This window comes from Carassius gibelio, chromosome B11 (assembly GCF_023724105.1).
Source record: "Carassius gibelio isolate Cgi1373 ecotype wild population from Czech Republic chromosome B11, carGib1.2-hapl.c, whole genome shotgun sequence".
NCBI classification, from domain to species: Eukaryota; Metazoa; Chordata; class Actinopteri; order Cypriniformes; family Cyprinidae; genus Carassius; species Carassius gibelio.
Window position 1 is genome coordinate 8,721,050 of NC_068406.1, and position 19,603 is coordinate 8,740,652.

The following is a 19,603-nucleotide window of genomic DNA, read 5'->3' on the forward strand; positions in this document are numbered from 1 at the left end:
GGGAGGTGGTGAACATTATTAACTACAGGCGTAATCTGTTCCTTGTGCAACAGGTAGGCTAGTCTTTGTGTTACAGAGAAGCAGGAATGAACGTATAGCTTATCTTCCAAGCCATAAATCAGTTGGTTATCTGTGCTGAGATGTTTGCTGGTGTGGAATGGTCATGTTAGCATCTTAGTGTGACTTCTCATAATGAATGAAACAGCTGCCTGGTGCGTCTCCATCTGGGACAAAATGGCCTCTGAATACAACATGCTAATGAAACCGTGGCCGTAAACAAAGCCCCCAAAGAAGCTTAAATTCATCTCTTGCAGACTTGGAGGCAGGTTCCAACCACACAAAACAGTTATCAAGAGATGACGTCCGAAAAAAAAGGTCAGGGAAATAGTGAACGATTTGCAGTTTTCAAAAAGAATAGGAAATAATGGCAATTAAAACCAAATATAACACACAAACATACCAGTTGTTCCTCAAAAGTGGAAGAAAAATAAATCACTCAATGAGCAATCTCTTAAAATTTACACAAAGAGATAAGGCGCCAACACAAACAAACAAAAATGTTGTCAGAAATGTATATTTAAGTCACCAGAATAGCTTAAATTCTTCCTGACCTTTTTTGAATAATAGGCCTACTCATAACAGCATTTTTAAAAGACCGGGTAGAGGGTGAAATTAAATATTCCACCAATAGAACAAGACAAGTGGGGCGGGTGAAGGGGCGGGTCTTTATAAAACAATTGACAGCGGTCTCTCCAATCATATCGTAGAACGGATTTACGTTAGCACGCTCTTGTCCAATCAGATGTCAGCGAGGTTGGCGCTGCTCTCAACGCGCCTTTCAGTTCTCAGGTTCAGTCAGTTTTGATTCACTCTTCTTCCTCGCGTCTGACCGTGTCCTACCTCATCCACCGCTTCTAACGCTTCTCTCGGACATTTTTCTTTAAAACATCTCTATTAAACACCATGGCTGATACCGCTGTTGATACGACTACCACCCCCGAGGTCACCGCAAAGGTAAGTTTGCTCGAAAAAATTGAATTTGAAGAAATTATATCTTACTGGTAATTAAATAAAGAATAAGCGATCAGCCGGTGAGAGGTTTTATCAGCGATAAATATTATTCCTATCGAGAAAATGTTAAAACGGTATTCTTCGAACATCAGCATGATTTTTTTCCCGTTAATTCACAGTTCGCGCCGATCTCGTTTAAATGAAAGATTAAACAGAAAACCGTTATGCACATTCCAATAAAAAATAAGTCATAACAACCTCTTTGAGGACTGAATTCGACATTATATTCCCATATAATCATATCTTATTAACGTTGAATGGAGGGGGGGGGGTAAATTAGTGAACCATCTGCCACACTTTTTTCTTTCTTTCTTTGAATGTGTGTGTGTGTGTGTGTGTGTAAATGTAAGTCAAGGCTCTTGATCTCTGCCGCTCGAATAGGCGGGAATATCTCCGCTGCGTGCTGTGGTCGTTCGCGCCAGTCTCTCGAGCACGTTGTCTTGGCGCGCGCTCAGCCTCCTTTTGTTTCCGACCCGGCACGTGAGCGCGCATGCGCGTGCACGTTTCCTACTGTGGAATAAAAGGGGCAATGGGCAAGACTGCGCGAATTGACCTTAAGTGACCTCGGCATGTGTGTCGAAACAAAAGAGTTAATTCACAAAGGCGTGAACTCGAATCGATTGTCTATATAATAGATCTATTGTGGTGCAGATTTAAGAGAAAAACACTGCCAACATAACAAAAAAAGAAAATCGAGATACATTTTTCCTCATAATAGCAGTTCCAGTTTAACCTTTTCAGACATAATTTCATATTGGTACACATTAAGTTGCGATTAACGTTTATAAGGTTACTACGTGATGCTCGTACTACATGTTTGAAATATTACATTACTAAAATAATGGCATAGTTTCTAAAACTGGTTTTAAAGGCAAAACCTGAGGTGGTTTTCATGAACCTCGTGTTGGTTTGCCATTTAATGTATTTTAAAAGGCAGTCAGCCAGCTGGTGTGTGTGGTCTGTGGCTCATCTGTGTGCGTGGGTGGGGAAGAAACTCAAGGAAACAAACTTTCCCCTTTACTACCCATGAGATACTCTCACGCTGCATTGTTTATGTAGTTGGAGGGGGTTTATTTATTGACCGATAACCGTCTGCTTCATTTCAGGACTTGAAAGAGAAGAAGAAGGAGGTGGTTGAGGAGGCAGCGGAGGCTGCAAAGGAAAACGGCAGCGAAGACGCACCTGCCAATGGAAATGGAACAGTAAGCGTTGAGTATTTCCCAGCAGGCCTTGTGGCTTTTGTCCCCGAGTACCCGCTCGCCGCGCAGGTGTTGGAGGCCCCCTCCCCCTCTTTCATCGCGCTGCTCTTTGTTTAGGGTTCAAACTGACTGACACAGATGCGTCTTATGAGAAGACAGTTTCGAAGCTGTGCACATGGTTTCTCAGCACATGGCTTTTACATAAATGACCTTCCCAAAAACTTATCGTAATGATACTTAATCACTGACTTTGCTCGTAAATCCCCAAATCATCTGGTGATGTAACGGATTCGGTATCGGTTTCACTCATGGTGCTTTCTCTGTTTTAGACTAACGGTGCTTCACACAAAGAAGAGGAAGCCCATGAGGACGAAGAGGGTGGGGATGACGAGGAGGGTGAGTTTGACTTTGCCTGTGTCATAATTGTATAATTTACTAGAACAGAAACCGGTTCTTGACAAATCCGTTTGGCTTTTAACAGCCGAAGAAGCAGAGGAGGAGGAGGAGAACGGTGCTGAAGAAAAGGGAGACGAGCAACCCGTGAAACGTCCAGCTGAGGAGGAGGTGGGTTTGGGGGTTAGATGCATTTCACAACATTTCCATCGTCCTTACCTAAATCTAATCCTGGCTCGTCTGCTTTCAGGAGGCAGTCGAAACAAAGAAACAGAAGACAGAAGAGAACGGTGACTCCACAGAGGCTGAAGTCAAAGCCTAAAGCTCTCGCCGCTCTTCAGTAGCTCTGTCTGTATGGTCAGTTTGACCTAGTAGAGTTTGTGCTTTCCTGTATATTACACACCTTCTTTTTGCCGCCACAAGATCTTTTTATTGCACTGAGGCCCATAACATCATGACTTTGTCCCCTTTTGTAAGACCTTATTTATTGGTGTAGGACCAACATTAGAACCCTGTATTAAAAGAAACAATGTTTATTTTAGCAAACGTTTAACAAGCACACATTCTACTCTGTTATTTGACCAGCAGATGTACACACAAGCAACTGAAAGCCTAAGGTTCTGTCATTTTCATGGGTGACATTTTTCCGATCCACTAAAGACCAAAGATGAGTTTTAAGCAGGGGCTAATAGACTGTTTAACCTGGTTGTGCTGCTAGAAGTTAATCCCTCGCTTTGGCAGATCAGTTAACATAACAGATGGCTCATATGAATGAGAGGGGGTCCTTAGTCAACACATAGCCGCCCTCTTAACATGTTAATTAACCCCTTTTTAAATCTTGAAGGTCTTTTGTTCCATATGCATTTAAAAGGATTGCATCTTTCTATCCTAATGTACAGTTTGGGGGGTTTTGTTTTATCATTGTGTTTTATATGGGAAGTGCAGAATCAAAAAAACAATCTATAACAGAACTGTATGCTGGTACTGGTGTTCTTTCAGTCCTTTCAAGCGAAACTTTTTTTTGTGTGTGTTTTGGTTGCTTTTTGACCACTGCTTTGTATAGTTTGGTTCAGGATTATAAATAAAAACACAGTCTTGTCTTTTTAAAACCAGTGCCTCTTGTGTCTTTTCTTAACCTTGTGATGAGGGGTTGCAATTTTTTTTTTTTTATTTTTTTTTTGTGAGCTGTTTGTAACAAGACTGGACATGCACCAAGTATGTGCAAGAGGACTGACTTTAACTGGAACTCAAATTTAGGCAAAAAGTAAAACGGCTTCTTGAGAAATGGGTAAAGGAATACTTCACCCAAAAATGGAAAGTTGCTTAAAGTTTTAGTCACCCTCAAGCCAACCAAGATGTAGATAGATATATATATATATTTTATTTTTATTTAATGGAAACGATGTGGAGAAATGTAGGATTACATCACTTGCTCACCAATGGATCATCTGCAGTGAATGGGTGCCATCAGAATGAGAGTCCAAACATCTGATAAAGACACCACAATAAACCACACTACTCCAGTCCATCAAATAATGTCTTGTTTATAATTAATAAATACGCAGATCAATCACTGTTTAAAAACACACTGAGTGAATTTTGAAGTGAGAGGCCAATAGGGAGTTACCTTCTTTTCTGGGGGGGTTGTGGGGGTTATTTGGATTGTGGACTTAAGTGATGGCTTTAATGATGGATCTGTTTCTTATAAATATGCTGCTTTTGTTTTCTCAAGATGTTAAGTGATGGACTGGAGTCATGTGGATTATTTGGGTGTTTTTATCAGCTGTTTGACTCTCATTCTGACGGCACCCATTCACTACAGAGGATCCATAGCTGAGCAAGTGACGTAATGCTACATTTCTCCAAATCTGTTCTGAAGAAGAAACAGCCTCAACAATATCTTGCATAGCCTGAGTAAAATGTGTAGCAAATTTTCATTTCTGGGTGAACTATTCCTTCAATAGGTTCAGTTTAACCTCCATTTGAGATCCTATTGCGCCCCCTGCTGGTTAAGCTTTCCACACTCTGATCTTGTATTTAATAGAAACTAAAAGCAGCAGACAACCTTCGTCCTGTGACAACTGTTTAATTCTCAGAGCATTAACCTGTACAATAAAACTTACATCAGTTTCCTTAGTGGAAGATATCTGTACATGCTCGTGTAGATTACACATGACTGAGGGAAAAAATGTGATTATGAATTTCGAATGGCTTGCTGGCTGGAGTTTTTAAAGGTTTGATGTGCTGCATGTATTGCAAAACAAAAAAAAGATGCATAGGAACTGCACAGATTGTGAGTGCTCTGGAGGAGTCCAGATTCGGGTGTCCAGATTTGTTGTAGTCACCAAACAATACATTCGGCTCGTTCTTCCACACTGGGCCTGATTCCGTATTGCGACCACTCACACCTCAGCCTCAACGTCCTCTCTGCCTGATAATGACAAGAACGACTGTCATTACAACGATCACTCCAGACCACAGGGAAGCAGGCATGAGAGCGTGCGTTCCATGACATGGCTCGCTAGGAGAACCATAAATACGTAATTTATGTTTTTCTTATAAATATGCCATTGGAGCGTCCACCAGTGTCAGGCCATGTTACAGCATGGCAAACATGCGACAGGAATATTGGTACTCTTAAAGAAGTGTGTAGTAGCTCGCTAGTATTCAAATGATGAGCCTGATCACTTTTAAAAATGCGAAGAACCAATAGACACACACACGTTCTCTGTTTTACTGTGGCACAGTTCGAAACAGAGGCCTACAGTAAGGCATCAATGCGGCTTTACATGCAAACAAACCGACAGGTGACATCTTCAAACAGTTCATTGACATGTCGACAGGATACATTTGCTTTGGATATGTGAGAGGGGTTTAACAATTAGCTGAACAGAAACCACATAAAGAGAGTTCAGGGAGCTATGAACAGATTTGGCTTTGTCCTTCTTGGGGAATCGACAGTAAAAAAAAACCTAAACATTTCACATTATGTACAAGCCAGATGAAAGTAGTCAGGCATCACATGTACACAAACAGGCTTTCTCTCTCTCTCTCTCTCTCACACACACACACACACACACTACACAAGCCTGCCATCATGCAGTCGCTGTAGCAGCATGCTTACATTAGAGATCCGAGTGGGATGCATAGTCAGAATCACAGCTCTTTGACCCTCTCTCACATCTCCAGTTCTGCGCGCATGTGGTGTAAAGTGAGGAGGGTGCATCTGAAGCAAGCGCAGGAGTCGGAGCTGTTTGTTGTGTGTATGGGGTCCAAAATTAACTTTTACCAAGTCCGACAACAGCTGGTAAATTTAGTATACACGGGGGTCCAGAAGACACTATTATTTAGGATCTTGTTTAATTGAGAGCATCAAAAATGATTAATGACAAAAAGATTAAGTATTTTGTTTGCTTACTTTGCCTGACAATTTACTGTAATACATTTATGTAATGTAAAAATAGTGAAGAATGTGAGATATTTTTTCAAACTTTTTTGTAATACAGTTACCTTAGTAGTGCAGAATCAGAAAGATACCTTCTACATTTTATTTGTTTATATATATATATATATATATATATATATATATGTATGTATATATGTATGTATATATAGTATCCTTTAATTTTATAAAAAATCTGATTTTAACATAAAAATAAACAGTTTCATATATATATATATATATATATATATATATATATATATATATATATATATATATATATATATATATTAGTGCTGTCAAAAGATAAATCACTATTAATGTTTTTTGTTTACATAATGTGTGTGCACTAGGTATATATATTATGTTACAAATACACACAGTATATATTTATATATCTATTTACATGTATATATTTATATTAATATGATTTATATTATATATACATCTATTTAATATATATATATACATAAATTATGTAAACAAAAAACTTTTATTTTGGTTGTGATTAATCACAAGTAATCATTTGACTGCACTAATATATCTTTCTGCTTTCTTGTTTTACATGAAATAAATCTGATTTTTTTTTTTATCAAGTCCCAGACTTATGGGCCCCAATGTATGCATATTTTTTGGTACTTTTGAAAAAGGAATTATTTAACTGTTTATGTTTTCACATTTTTGTGTACACTAAATCTGTTACAAAAACATGATTCTGCTCAAAACAATTTAGGGGCCAGATTTGTCTGGTAGTGCACTGAAGTTCTTTCAGTAAAAGAACAAAAGGTTTCTTATAAACCTCAATGAAGTTTTCCACTAGAGAAAAAGTTGTTTGAAGATTGATCTTTTATTCATTGGACTGTTTTGGATTAATTTTCTCTTGATATCAAAGAGCCTAATGATTTGTTTTGCATTATGATTTATTTCATGTTGCACAAAGTGACCTGTCTGCTGCTTCTGGAGGGTTAATTTTGGACCCGGTGTGTGAGAGATCAGGTCTAAATGTGCACCAGCAGCGGCTGCGTCTCACTCGGGGGAGGCTCACCCTCGGGTGCTGGCAGATGGTACACCACACACAGTGAGGAGTACAGGCACCCCACAAATGACATCAGACTCGCAAAGTACATGACGCCCTGGGCCCCCCCCACCAGCGATGTCAGAGGGCCCATCGCCACCGAAACCAGGATCTGTGCCAGGAAGTACTGGCAGCTGAGCAAGGAGATGTCCACCCCCATCCCACGCCTGGTCCCGTCCTCTGATGAGCCACAGAACTGCAGGAACAACATGTGGACATTGACCGAGGGTGACCGTACGTCCTCCTTCTTTCTTACAAACATGTCCTAGTTTTCCTAATGTTCCTATTGTTTTCAAACTTCTAGGATCTACAGAGAACAGTCAAACATTGCAAATACACATACACATAATGAACAAGGACCACCAATAAAAATACGAAGCCAGGTCATTTCAGTGAAAAAGACAAAGCTATTTTCACCCTAATTGAGTTCAATCAAAAATTCAGTTACAGTTTCAGTTTAGTTTCCATTTAAATTTTTCTGTTTATGTATTTTGTTTTATATATATATTTCTATTTAGCTTTAATTTTATTTTATTTTTATTTCACTTTCAACTTATTTGAGTTAGTAGCATTTCAAAGCAACAAGGCCAAGGTAGCATTTCTAATTTACATTTAAGTTCTTTTACATATATATATATATATATATATATATATATATATATATATATATATTTTTTTTTTTTTTTTTTTTTTTTTTTTTGCAGCCAAAAAGATAAAATATGTAGTACATGAGGTCGAAAACCAGTGACAATAATTTCTTACTTTATTATATTGCACATGCAATGGAAGCCTATGGGGCAAAATATTACAGAGGGTTTTTAAAACACTTAAATTTTTGTTAATTATAGCATACAATTACTTCATATACTATTTGAGGTGAAAGGTTGTACAAAATCTTTGTTTTATGTGTTGCCAACAACAATATTGCAAATATGTATCCTTATATTTTCACTATCCCTATTTCTGTTGTACTGTGTAAAGTGTTCACTATAGTTGTGGAAAGAATTTTACAAATCTATATAAATTTGCACAAACAAGGTTAGCCATTTTTTGTTACTAGTCTCCTGTTCCCAGCTAAGAAAAATCTGTTCTAAGAACATTTAGCTTCTGTTCATGTTCCCATTAATGTTCATTTAAGTTAAGAAAATGTTAATCATTTATCAAGCGCAAGGTTGTGGGTTTGATTGACACATAGGTAAAAATTGATAGCCTGAATGCACTTTGGATAAAAGCGTCTGCTAAATGCATATATTACTAATATAACGTCTGTTCAGAACTTTGAGAGAACCTTGCCAGAACATTCCCTTTAGCTGGGTTCACAAATAACGTTTCATTTAGATGATATTCTTTTGAAACAGTGAGAATATTAATGTTTCTACTGATACTGTGCCCATAGACTTCCATTATAAGTGCGTTCCCATAAACATGAGGTTATTTTTACATGTCATTATTTAGTGCTCTCACCTGTGGGCTCTGGTAGTATTCACAGAGCAGAGAGTAAGGCAGTGTACAGAGAGAAGAGAAGAGAACGCCGTAGGTGACGCAGAGAGAAAGCAGCACGTACAGGTTGGTGGAGAGAGTGGCCAGCCCTGTGCCCAAACCAAAGGCCAGATAGGCGAAAAAATACAGAGAACGCAGTGAGAACCGCTCCTCTAGCTTCTCAAGAATGGCTGAAAGAGGAAAAGACGGAGGAAAGCAAAGTGACTTACAATTCATATTTGTGAATGCTGTAATCGTACTATGCTCTTTTACTAACCTGAATAAAAAGCAGCACTGAATGCATAGATGCACATCCCCCAGCAGCCCATGGTGACGCCTGAATTGTAGCGCTTGTACTCCTCTGAATCGTAGTGGGCCTTTGGGTCGCCACCAAACACAACCTCCCCCATAAAGTCTGTGTAGAAGAGCAGCATCCCCTCGAACGATAACCAACCTGTGCCAGTCAACATTTGTGATGGAAGATGAAAGATGTGGACATAAAAATCATTTTATATTAGCCGAATCCCATGCTCATGATTTATACATTTAAATTAATTATTTTGGCTAATTTAATTATGCTTTAGTTACCTAAAAAATCCAGATCCATTTAACACATATTTAAATTTGTTCATATTTAAATTTTTCTTAGTATTATTTATATATTACTATAGTGTTTATTAATATTTTAATTTAGCTTTTATTTCATTTTTTTCTTCATTTCTTTAGTCATTTTTATTATTATTTTTTAATTATTTAAAAAATATACATTTCTTTGTAGCTATAATTTATTTTTATTTCTGTTTTAGTAACTTTAGTACTTACCTTAATTTAATTTTCGTTAGCTGCCAATAAGACACTTCTTATGTTCTTTTCTTATGTAATATTTACATTTTGTTTTATTTTAGCATTCTATCAATTAACTTGATTTCATTTTGGAATGTATCTAAATATTAAATAAAAAAAAAAAAAAAAAAGACATCAGCAAATCCTGTTTGGCACTGGTGATAACATTGTTAGCATAGCAGCTAAGAAATGTAATCAGCTGTAGGTCTCTAATTCTGTTATCTAAACCTCTATTTGAAGCCTATGTGCAATGTCTGTGCTTATTATTAAAACAACAAATATGAGCCTCAAACATTTTGTATATGCCCAATAAAATTCAAAACCTTTATTACCCAGGAAATGGTTGGTGCAGAGGCTTCGTAAACATGGAGGCATCCTATAGATGGCGGTACAGAGCAGCTTCATTGACATTTGAGAGTCTGCTGCTTCATGGCTGACACTGAGGTCACTGTCATAACGCATGCCATTCAGCAATATATTCGCCACCTTGAGAAAACCATAAAAATGCATGAGTATACACTTTAAAAAAATAATAATAATTTGAAATCTTGCCTTGGCAACTAAGTGAAAAAAAATTATACAGAAATATAAAAAAAACGAATTAAACGAGTAAAAGAACAATACAACAAAATTTGAAAACTGAATCTAAATTCAAAATAGAAACAGAAAATGTGAAAATTCCTTGTACGTGTAAACATGCCTGGCAATAAAAGCTCATTCTATTCCATTCTATTCAGTTCTATTCTATTCTATTCTATTCTATTCTATTCTATTCTATTCTATATTAATAATGCTATAATAATATATTAATAATACTATAATAATATACAAATAATACTGAAATAAGAACATTTATTTAAATACAGTAAAAACTGTTAAAACGTATTTGGAAGTAGTATAGTTTTACAAGTAATTTAAAAAAAAAGTCAAATTATATAGAATAATTAATAAACAAAAATAAAATAAAATCTTGACAGCTAACTGAAATAAAAATGTTAAAGTCCTAAAATCACTCCAAACTAAAATAAAATAAACCTTAAGAAATATATGAAAAACATAAACCAAAATTTTTGAACTGAAACTAATTTAAAAAAAAGAAAGAAAATATGAAAAAATAGCTAATTCTCAATATTAATAATACTGCAATACTATGCAAATAATACTAAAACACAGGAATTAAGGAAATTTATTTAAATATGTAAAATGTGATAAATGTATTTGGGGGTAATTAAAAATATAGTCAAATTATTCAGAATAATTCATAAACAAAAATGAAAAAATAAACTTGTCTTGACTGCTAACTGAAATGTTTACATTATAAAATAATTCAATTTAAAACTGAGATACAAATAAAGTATATCTAAATAGACATTTAAAAAATAAAGGCACATAATACATAACTAAAATTAATCTGAAAATACAAAAATTAAAACTAATTCAAAAATAATAATAAATACTCCTACAATAATACTTAAAATAACACAGATTTTCAGTTAATTGGTTTAAATATGGTAAAATATTAAATGTATTTGGGAGTGATATACTTCAATAGTAAAATTAAAACAATAAAAACTATTAATAAATGAAAACAAAAATTGTTAAGTTAAAGTACAATAAATTAAAACTGAACAGAGATTTTAAACCAATACTAATGTGACCCTGACTGTGAAAACCCAGCTAAAGTCCTTTTTTGTGATTTCTACATAAAATCATCCTTCATAAAGATGTAGAACATTCTGTGGAAATCTAACCTTTAATATCTTAAAGGGGGGGGGGTGAAATGCTATTTCATGCATACTGAGTTTTTTACACTGTTAAAGAGTTGGATTCCCATGCTAAACATGGACAAAGTTTAAAAAATTAAGTTGTACGTTTGAAGGAGTATTTCTGTTCCAAAAATACTCCTTCCGGTTTGTCACAAGTTTCGGAAAGTTTTTCGCGTCGCGAAATGTCACAAAAGAAGTGTGTTTTTGGTTGCCAGGGCAAGACAACCCTGCACAGATTACCAAAGAAAAAACAGCATTAAGGGACCAGTAGATGGAGTTTATTTTTACAGAGCATCAACGGAGTTGTGCAAGTGTTTGTGTTTGTTCCCTGCATTTCGAAGATGCTTGTTTTACAAACAAGGCCCAGTTTGACGATGGATTTGCACATCATTTATTTCTTAAGGATAATGCAGTCCCAACGAAAAAGGGTCACGATCGTGTGTTGGAACCACAGGCGGTGAGTAAAACTGCTTAAAATATCTCTGCCTCCTTGTTAGTGCATCCCCTCCCATGCCAGAGACCCGGGTTCGAGCCCCGCTCGGAGCGAGTCGTTGCTGATGCTGCTCTCGTTCAGTTTCAGCCTTCACAGCTTTCAAACACTCTCAACACAAAAGCCTACTGGCGCTCGTGATTCTTTAGCTCCGCCCACACGTCACGCCTCCAGGCGCTCGTGTTTTTCCGGGAAAAATCGGTACAGACTATCTTTCTCTTATGAATATAATAAAACTAAAGACTTTTTGGAGTTATGAAGGATGCAGTACTACTCTATAGGTACTCAAGATTAACAGGATATTGAGTGAAAATGAGCATTTCACCCCCCCTTTAAGAGACCAGTGGATGGAGTTTATTTTTACAGAGCATCAACAGAGTTGTGCAAGTGTTTTTCTTTGTTCCCTGCATTTCGAAGATGCTTGTTTTACAAACAAGGCCCAGTTTGACGCCGGATTTGCACATCGTTTATTTCTTAAGGATAATGCAGTCGCAACGAAAAAGGTGAGTAAAACTGCTTCAAATATCTCTGTGTTGTTAACTTAGCTATCGGCGCGTAAGCACATCAAGTAAACAACATGCGATGTTGTCATCAAACTGCACTTTCCACATGTACAGCTTAAAAAAAAAAAAAAAAAAAAAAGACTACAAAGTGGAACTTAGTCATTTTCCAAAACCGCCAAGCAAATATATACAGTTTCAGTACATACCACACAGAGACGTTAATAAACGGCTAAATCTGACTGTTAGCCATGGTTTGTTTTGGATGTGTTTTTCCTCAAGGTAATGTCGATGCTTCCAAACGCTGTCAACGCAAAAGCCTACTCGCGCTCGTGATTCTTTAGCTCCGCCCACACGTCACGCCTCCAGCCACTCGTGTTTTTCCGGGAAAAATCGGTACTATCTTTCTCTTATGAATATAATAAAACTAAAGGCTTTTTGGAGTTATGAAGGATGCAGTACTACTCTATAGGTACTCAAGATTAACAGGATATTGAGTGAAAACGAGCATTTCACCCCCCCCCCCCCCTTTAAATATTGACAGAGTAAGTCCATGTCAAAATTTAAATTAGTGAAATTAATGGTTGAAATAGATTTTGAGATTTTAGCCTGGATTTCACAGACAGGGTCACAAATGACAAAAGCACATAACAAAATGTCTAAAACCTAAAACCGAACATAAAAGCTAATTCAAACTTAATAAATATTATAAGGAGCATGTAAATAATACTTGGTTCTGATATTTATGCACACAGACAAACCTGCAGTACAAACTGACCTGTTGACTGAAGGTGACAGTGCGTCTACGACCGTTGTCCAGACCCCCGCTCGGATCAATCAGCGGCTCCTCCATTAAGGCCAGACTCTGGGGGCGCTTCAGTATCCCTGAGCTACTGCCTCGCTGTGACCCTGACGCAGCCTGTTGGCCCTCATTAGGCTGATCAGCGGGTTCAATGGCTTGCTTCTGTTCATTATCCTGTAGCGCTTCACTTGCCAACAGCTCTCCATTAGGCTGCGAGAGTTTGTTTTGCTGTGTAACTTCATCTGCGGCAGCCGTTTGACTTTGAGGAGGAGGGGGCGTGTCCCGAGGAGGAAGAGGCGGAGCCACCGCCTCGGGGTCTAATGGAGTCTGCTGTCCGGTGTAGCATTCAATCATTACTCTGTCTATGTAGGAGGTGCTTAAAGAGGAAGCAAACTCATTAATGCCCGTGAGCGAGCTGTCCCGACTAATGAAGCTGCCGTATTTGGGCGTCAGAGGACTCAGAGGGGAAATGGGGCTGGTGAGGCCTGCGTAGAGACGTGCGTTGGCGCTATTCGAGCGGCCCAGTGGATCCTGGTAGCGATAATTGGAGAACTGGCTGTTATAAAGGGCTTCGTCCTCAGCCTCCTCATCCTGGTCCACAGCGGCTCCAGGGGGAGGAGGTGGGGAGGGCGGCAGGGGCAGACTGGGGCTCTTGAGGTTGCTTTTGGTTTGAGGCTGGGGTAGAGGTCGCTCTGGGATGCTGGTGAGGGTCATGGCCGTGGTGGCAGCGAGGGTGATGCTGGTGAACAGGTAAATGACCCGGAGCTGGCCACCCATCGACCTTCCGAACTCCGTTTTGTCCCAGTTAATGCCACCCACAATGTAGCCGAAGCCGCCGCCGAGACCTGGTGTGATTCAGACCAATGTGATTCAGTGCTGTTACTCTTAACTAAATGACTATTAAAAAACGGGTTTGGTGATTTAAATAAAGCTGAGTATAAATATAAAGTATAAATATGATATTTAAAACGTAAAATGTAAACAAATATTTAAAAGCTGTCATTTTGTTGTAAGTAGTAAAGCTGAAATGAAATAAATTATAAATATTAGATAATATCAGAACATTTGAAAACTTGTCTTTGCAACTACATGAAATATATACTGAAACTGAAAAAAAAAATACAAAAACTGACATAAATGTTTAGTAAGTCCTTAAAAATCACTAAAATCTGAAAAACTTTAAAAATAATCTAAATAGAATTACTTTAAAAAAAAAGAAAAAAAATGACAAATGAAAATGAAAACTGAAAATATAAAAATACTAGCTAACTCAAAATACATAAATAATGTTACAATATATGAACAATACTAAAATAAAACTCATTTTAATGGAATTGATTTAATTTGGTAAAATGTTTCAAATGGATTTAGGAGTACTATACTTACATAGGTAACTGAAATCATTGTCAAATTTGACTAAATCAAAAGCTGATTAGTTTAAATTAAAAATTAAAAACAAATAAATTAAAGCAATTTTTTTTTACTAATGAAAGTGGCGAGTCACAAAACAAAATGACTATAATAATATGCAAAAATAATTTATAAATAATAATAAAATTACAGATTTCCAGGGAATTAATTCAATAAGATTAAATGTGTTCAATTGATCTGGCAGCACTATACTTTTAACAACAAAAAAACTCAAATTAGACAAAATAATAAATGAATGAAAAACTAAAGGATGGGTACAACTGACAAAAATGACAAAAAAAGACAAATTCAACTAAAAACTGAAAATATAAAAACAAAATCTGTATAAATATCATAGTGGTATAGAAATATTACTAAAACAACACTGATGTGATTAGACATATATTCGATTTTAAGAATTATGAGAAAAAGTCCTTGTGTGAAAACCACGACTCAAGCAGTTAAGTTAAAAACAAAATATTACTTTAAATGGACATTTAACCATAATTAATCATGTTTTTCTCTAACCTGCCAGAAGAGCGTGAATATTTAGGCCTCGGTCCTGGTCCTCTGGGCTACACACATCCATCATGTACGCATGACTGGGGTTGTCTGCTGAGTCAGCACTGAAGTCCATCAGAACCACGCCGCACACCGTCAGCACGATGCCCCACTTGTGATCCAGGGTGGTGTCGGCCACAGCCGATCCAATGTCCCGTCCATTCAGCACCAGTGTTAGACCCAGCAGAGCCCCTGCAAACACACCAAAAGAGCAACATCAAAGTATTTTCAATTAAAATCGAGAGTCTTAAAACCTGAAACTCTAGTTTCAGTATCACATTAAAGGATAAGTTCATGTCTAGAATTAAAACTTGCTGATAATTTACTCACTTCCATGTCATCCAAAATGTTCATGTCTTTCAGTCTTCAGTCGAAAAGTAATTAAGGTTTCTGAGGAAAAAAATTCAAGGATTTTACTCCATATAGTGTACTTCAATGTCGGCCAACGGGTTGAAGGTCCAAAGACCTTTTGCCTTGACGGGGATTGTGTAGAGCCCTTTAAAGCTGCATTGAAACTGCAATTTGGACCTTCAACCCGTTGGCCGACACTGAAGTCCAAAAATCATGGAACGTTTTCCTCAAAAACCTTCATTTCTTTTCGACTGAAGAAAGAAAGACATGAATCGTGGATGACTGGATGATAAGGGGTGAGTAAATTATAAGGAATTTTTCATTCTGGAAGTTAGCTGATCCTTTAAAGAGCAAACAAAGAGATCAGTTATTGAAGTTTGCAATAACTAAATTCATGTTTCTTACCTATTGCCAAGGCAAAAATAAAAGGTCTTCTGCGGCCAAAGCGAGACGTACATCGGTCACTCCATGCCCCAAGAATTGGTTGCAGTAGGAATCCTGGGAATCATAAAAAAAGACTGACGACTTTACTGACTAAATGTTGACATTTTTAAACATTTCAAAAGGATGTTTGTTTTTTTCTTTATAACCAAAATTAGTTATATGGGACATTCTTCAAAACAGTTTTTTAGTGAATATCTACATACCTAAAATTGGACTGATGAACCACACAAGACTGTAGAACTGGTCGGGCAACCCCATCTGAAGTAACACAGGCGTGACGTACGCCGTTTCCATCGCATAGCTGAACTCGATCCCAAACAAAATGCAGCCATTGAAGACAAGCTCGGGGAAAGTGCGTCTCGGAGGAAGTTCGCTCAGGTCGAGCTGCTCCAGGGGGCACGGTGTGTTCGGCGGCGGCGGCGGAGACGGCCTGATCAGTTTCCGTCGCTTCGGGTGCCTCTGGAAGTTGTTGGCTCTGTGACTGAGGTGCCGCGTGGTGGACGATGGGAAACTGGATGTTTTGGGCAGAGTGGGTCTCCAGGTGCCTTCCTGGGAAGTCCTGAACTTCCCCTCTACAGGACTGGACAGCAGAGGGTCGCTCGGGGTGCCCATTCCAGGAGATGACATTCTGCTCACACTAAAAGGGAAAAAGAAAGAAAAAAGCAGTCTGTTGCTGCTCCAGTACAATGGCACCTGTACAAAGTACACTTGGGCTACGTTTACACAACAATGATGTAGTCAAAAATTACACGTTTTAAAGATTTTCTAAACGATCTGCGTTTACACATATCTGCGAAAATGGTAAAAACACTTTATTACATGCCATGCCACTAGTTGTCATTTTCACCTTGTAAGTAAACCTGTTGGTTGGAATATTGGTGATGTAATTCCACACTTTGCTAAAGAAGCGCACGAAAACAGCAGCAAGAGTATATGTTCTCCGCCATTGTTGTATATGTTTGTTCGCGCTTGCCTTTAAAATCGACACGTACTGCACATGTCTACATACCTAACTCATACTCTGCACGTGCATGATGTCATCTTTTCCAAAGATTCCTGAATTGGATGTTTACGAAAACTTGCAATTTGAAACCTGTTTTCAAAAATATGCATTTTCAGTCCCTAAAATGCTGTTGTCATGTAAACGAACAGACAAAATGCATAAAAAGTTTCTCGGTTTTGGTTGAAAACGTTGTTGTGTGAATGGCCCCTTAAACGCTTCAAAAAGTTTTAACAGCGATGCCCCAGAAGAACCATTTTCTGTGAACAGTTCTTTAAAAGAAACATTTTTTCTCACTGTGAGCTCAGCTAACAAAAATACTGTGGCGAGTGGGGCGGGGCCGAGAGGCGTGGGAACGAGGAGTGAGGCCAGGTGTAGTGATTGGAGATGAGCTACACCTGAGCCCCACCGCTAGTATCGAGTCCCACGTAGGAGATGGAAGGATATAAAACTGGAGCGACGACCGTGAAGGACGAGAGAGGACCAGGCCTGGGACATTATTTTATGTTTGCTTTTTATTTATGCGCACCAGTCGTCCGTGAGGGGCTGGTGCGCCGTTTTGGTATTTACTTTTGAATATTAAAATGAGTTTTGATTGTGCGCCGGTTCCCGCCTCCTTCTTCCCGATGAATATGGAGATTTGTATATCATTACAAATACATTCTTAGAACATTTTGCTTACATTCCCATCAAAGCCCAGTTCACACCAAGAATGATAACTATAAAGATAATGATATTACTGTCCACACCAGCAGACAATATCATCTGTTTATTCTAAGAGCTCGCTCATCTGCCGCTTTAAATTCTTGAGCTTGTTTCAGCAGGATTCATTCTGATTGGGTGTCACTGTTTGTATCGCTCATCAGCTGGAAAAAATTATTCTGGAAGTAATTCCACGATATCGTTTCTCTGTGCCTTTATCGTTATAGCTGTGGTGTGGACTCTACTATTCTTTAATATTGAGAAAAAAATTGAGAAAGATTTTTAGAACTGTATCTTTTTAAAATGAACTTTATGTAAAGTTTTTTTTTTCTTGGTTATGCGAACATCCCAGTTTTACCAATCGTTTCGCTAAATAAGACCCTTCTTCCTCAGCTGGGATCGTTCAGAGTCATTTAAACTGCATTTTGGAAGTTCAAACTCACGGGCACCATAAAAGTCCGTTGTATGGAGATAATTCCTGAAATGTTTTCCTCAAAAAAACAATTTCTTTACAACTGAAGAAAGAAAAAAACGAACGTCTTGGATGACATGGGGGTTAGTACATTCTCTGTTAATTATTGTTCTGGAAGTGAACTGCCCCTTTAAGGGAACATTCCAGTTTTATAGGAATGTCACTTTTGAATATTCTCTGAACAGTAGTAACAGTAACACTTCAAAAAAAAAAAAAAAAGTCAGATGTATCCATCTAAATGGATTGTGAAAAAAAAAAAAAACACCTTCCATAAGTGATGTGTAAATGTTTTTGTGTTAACATTTTGAGAACATTATGAAAAACCAGATAATTCTGAACCAACATTCTATTAAAGATACTTTGTCCATAACTTTGAAAGAACCCTGCAGGCAGGTATAGCCAAAGTTCTGAGAACATTCCTTGTTAGCTGTGAACAACATCTTATTTTATTTTTCCACAATAAACAACCTAAAGGCACCTTATGGAACCAGCAATGCCAATAAAGAACCTTTATTTTTAAGAGTGTACAGGTGATGGTGACATTGAGATTGAGAGTGCAAAATAACACAATTACTTAAAGCCATTGTGAAAAGCATCACAATAGCGGGTTTACACATCAAATTAGCAGTGAAGTGTCGTGCTGAAGCGCCATTGCTTCAAGGAGGTCAGTGATATGACACTTCTTCTTCTTCCCTCGTGGACACGACTTACTGCAACCAATGCGCAGCTCCTCTGTCAAGATGCGCATTGCACGTGTGTTCTCTCCATAGACGAGGAAGCAAAACGCTGCGGCCTCGTTCCTGCACGCTTCTGAGAAATGCGCGAGGTTATCTCGATTATGCGAGAGTAAAACCCGAACATAATTGTTGATTTATGAAAAATGTTTAATTATGGATGAAAAGAAGGATGCCTTGCATGGAGACCTAGACGTGTTTATTTTCTGTTTGACCACACCGGGTGCACTTCAGCGGTGTGATAATCACCTAATCACCCGCTTTCAAGGTAAAGATCATAGAATCGACTGCACTCGTGAGTTCTTTGTGAGAGGCGTGCGGCGGATGGAAACAGAAATGTTACCTTTATCCGGGATGCTCTTCATGCATTACTGGCTTGCAAACAGCAGACGGAAGGACGCATCATGTTGACGCTGCTGTCTAACGTTTCGTGTTTTTTAGTGCTTTCTGGCGCAGTCATTGCTCAGTTTTTATCGTGCTCCTCCGGTCTTCCCCTGTTCTCGCATCCCTCTCCTCCCGTCCATCGGCTCACCCGCGTGACGTCACGGCATCGCCCCTCCCGTCCCGCGCCAATCTGCAGCATCAGCATCATCTGAAAACTGCCACAGCTCTGTCTCGAACACTTTAAAGGCGTTGTAGGCTATTGCAAGTCATTCTGAGTAATACATAAAAAAGCTCCCGCCTGTATATGACTAAACAAAATAGCGTAGTCTACTTGAGGTTCTGTTATGAATGTGTCTATTAGAAACATTAATTTAGATTGATTAGTCATACAAAATATTGTTTGAAATGATTTAAGACTTCCCTAGTTTTTGAACGGAAGTCTTTTAAAAGTTATTTAATGACTTTCAATGATTTTCAGTGCCCTG

General features: G+C 38.0%; 2 protein-coding genes across 3 annotated transcripts; one reads left to right on the top strand and one right to left on the bottom strand.

The window, feature by feature from the left end:
- Positions 1 to 836: 836 nt before the first annotated feature.
- Positions 837 to 3,772, top strand: LOC127968457 (prothymosin alpha). Its single transcript, XM_052569714.1, has 5 exons — positions 837 to 1,014; positions 2,178 to 2,273; positions 2,600 to 2,666; positions 2,752 to 2,834; positions 2,914 to 3,772. The coding sequence occupies exons 1-5, from the start codon at positions 964 to 966 to the stop codon at positions 2,983 to 2,985; spliced, it is 369 nt and encodes a 122-aa protein (XP_052425674.1). The 5' UTR covers positions 837 to 963; the 3' UTR covers positions 2,986 to 3,772.
- A 773-nt stretch (positions 3,773 to 4,545) lies between these two features.
- Positions 4,546 to 19,329, bottom strand: LOC127968456 (proton-associated sugar transporter A-like). 2 transcript variants are annotated; one of them, XM_052569713.1, is made up of 10 exons: positions 19,078 to 19,329; positions 16,030 to 16,463; positions 15,788 to 15,880; positions 14,999 to 15,223; positions 13,037 to 13,905; positions 9,835 to 9,988; positions 8,937 to 9,113; positions 8,645 to 8,850; positions 7,151 to 7,376; positions 4,546 to 5,094 (listed from the first exon to the last, which is right to left on the bottom strand). In XM_052569713.1, the coding sequence occupies exons 2-10, from the start codon at positions 16,451 to 16,453 to the stop codon at positions 5,066 to 5,068; spliced, it is 2,403 nt and encodes an 800-aa protein (XP_052425673.1). In that variant the 5' UTR covers positions 16,454 to 16,463; positions 19,078 to 19,329; the 3' UTR covers positions 4,546 to 5,065. The 2 variants fall into 2 exon arrangements, with proteins under 2 accessions (XP_052425673.1, XP_052425672.1); XM_052569712.1 differs by lacking the exon at positions 4,546 to 5,094 and having other exon boundaries at positions 6,482 to 7,376.
- Positions 19,330 to 19,603: the final 274 nt, after the last annotated feature.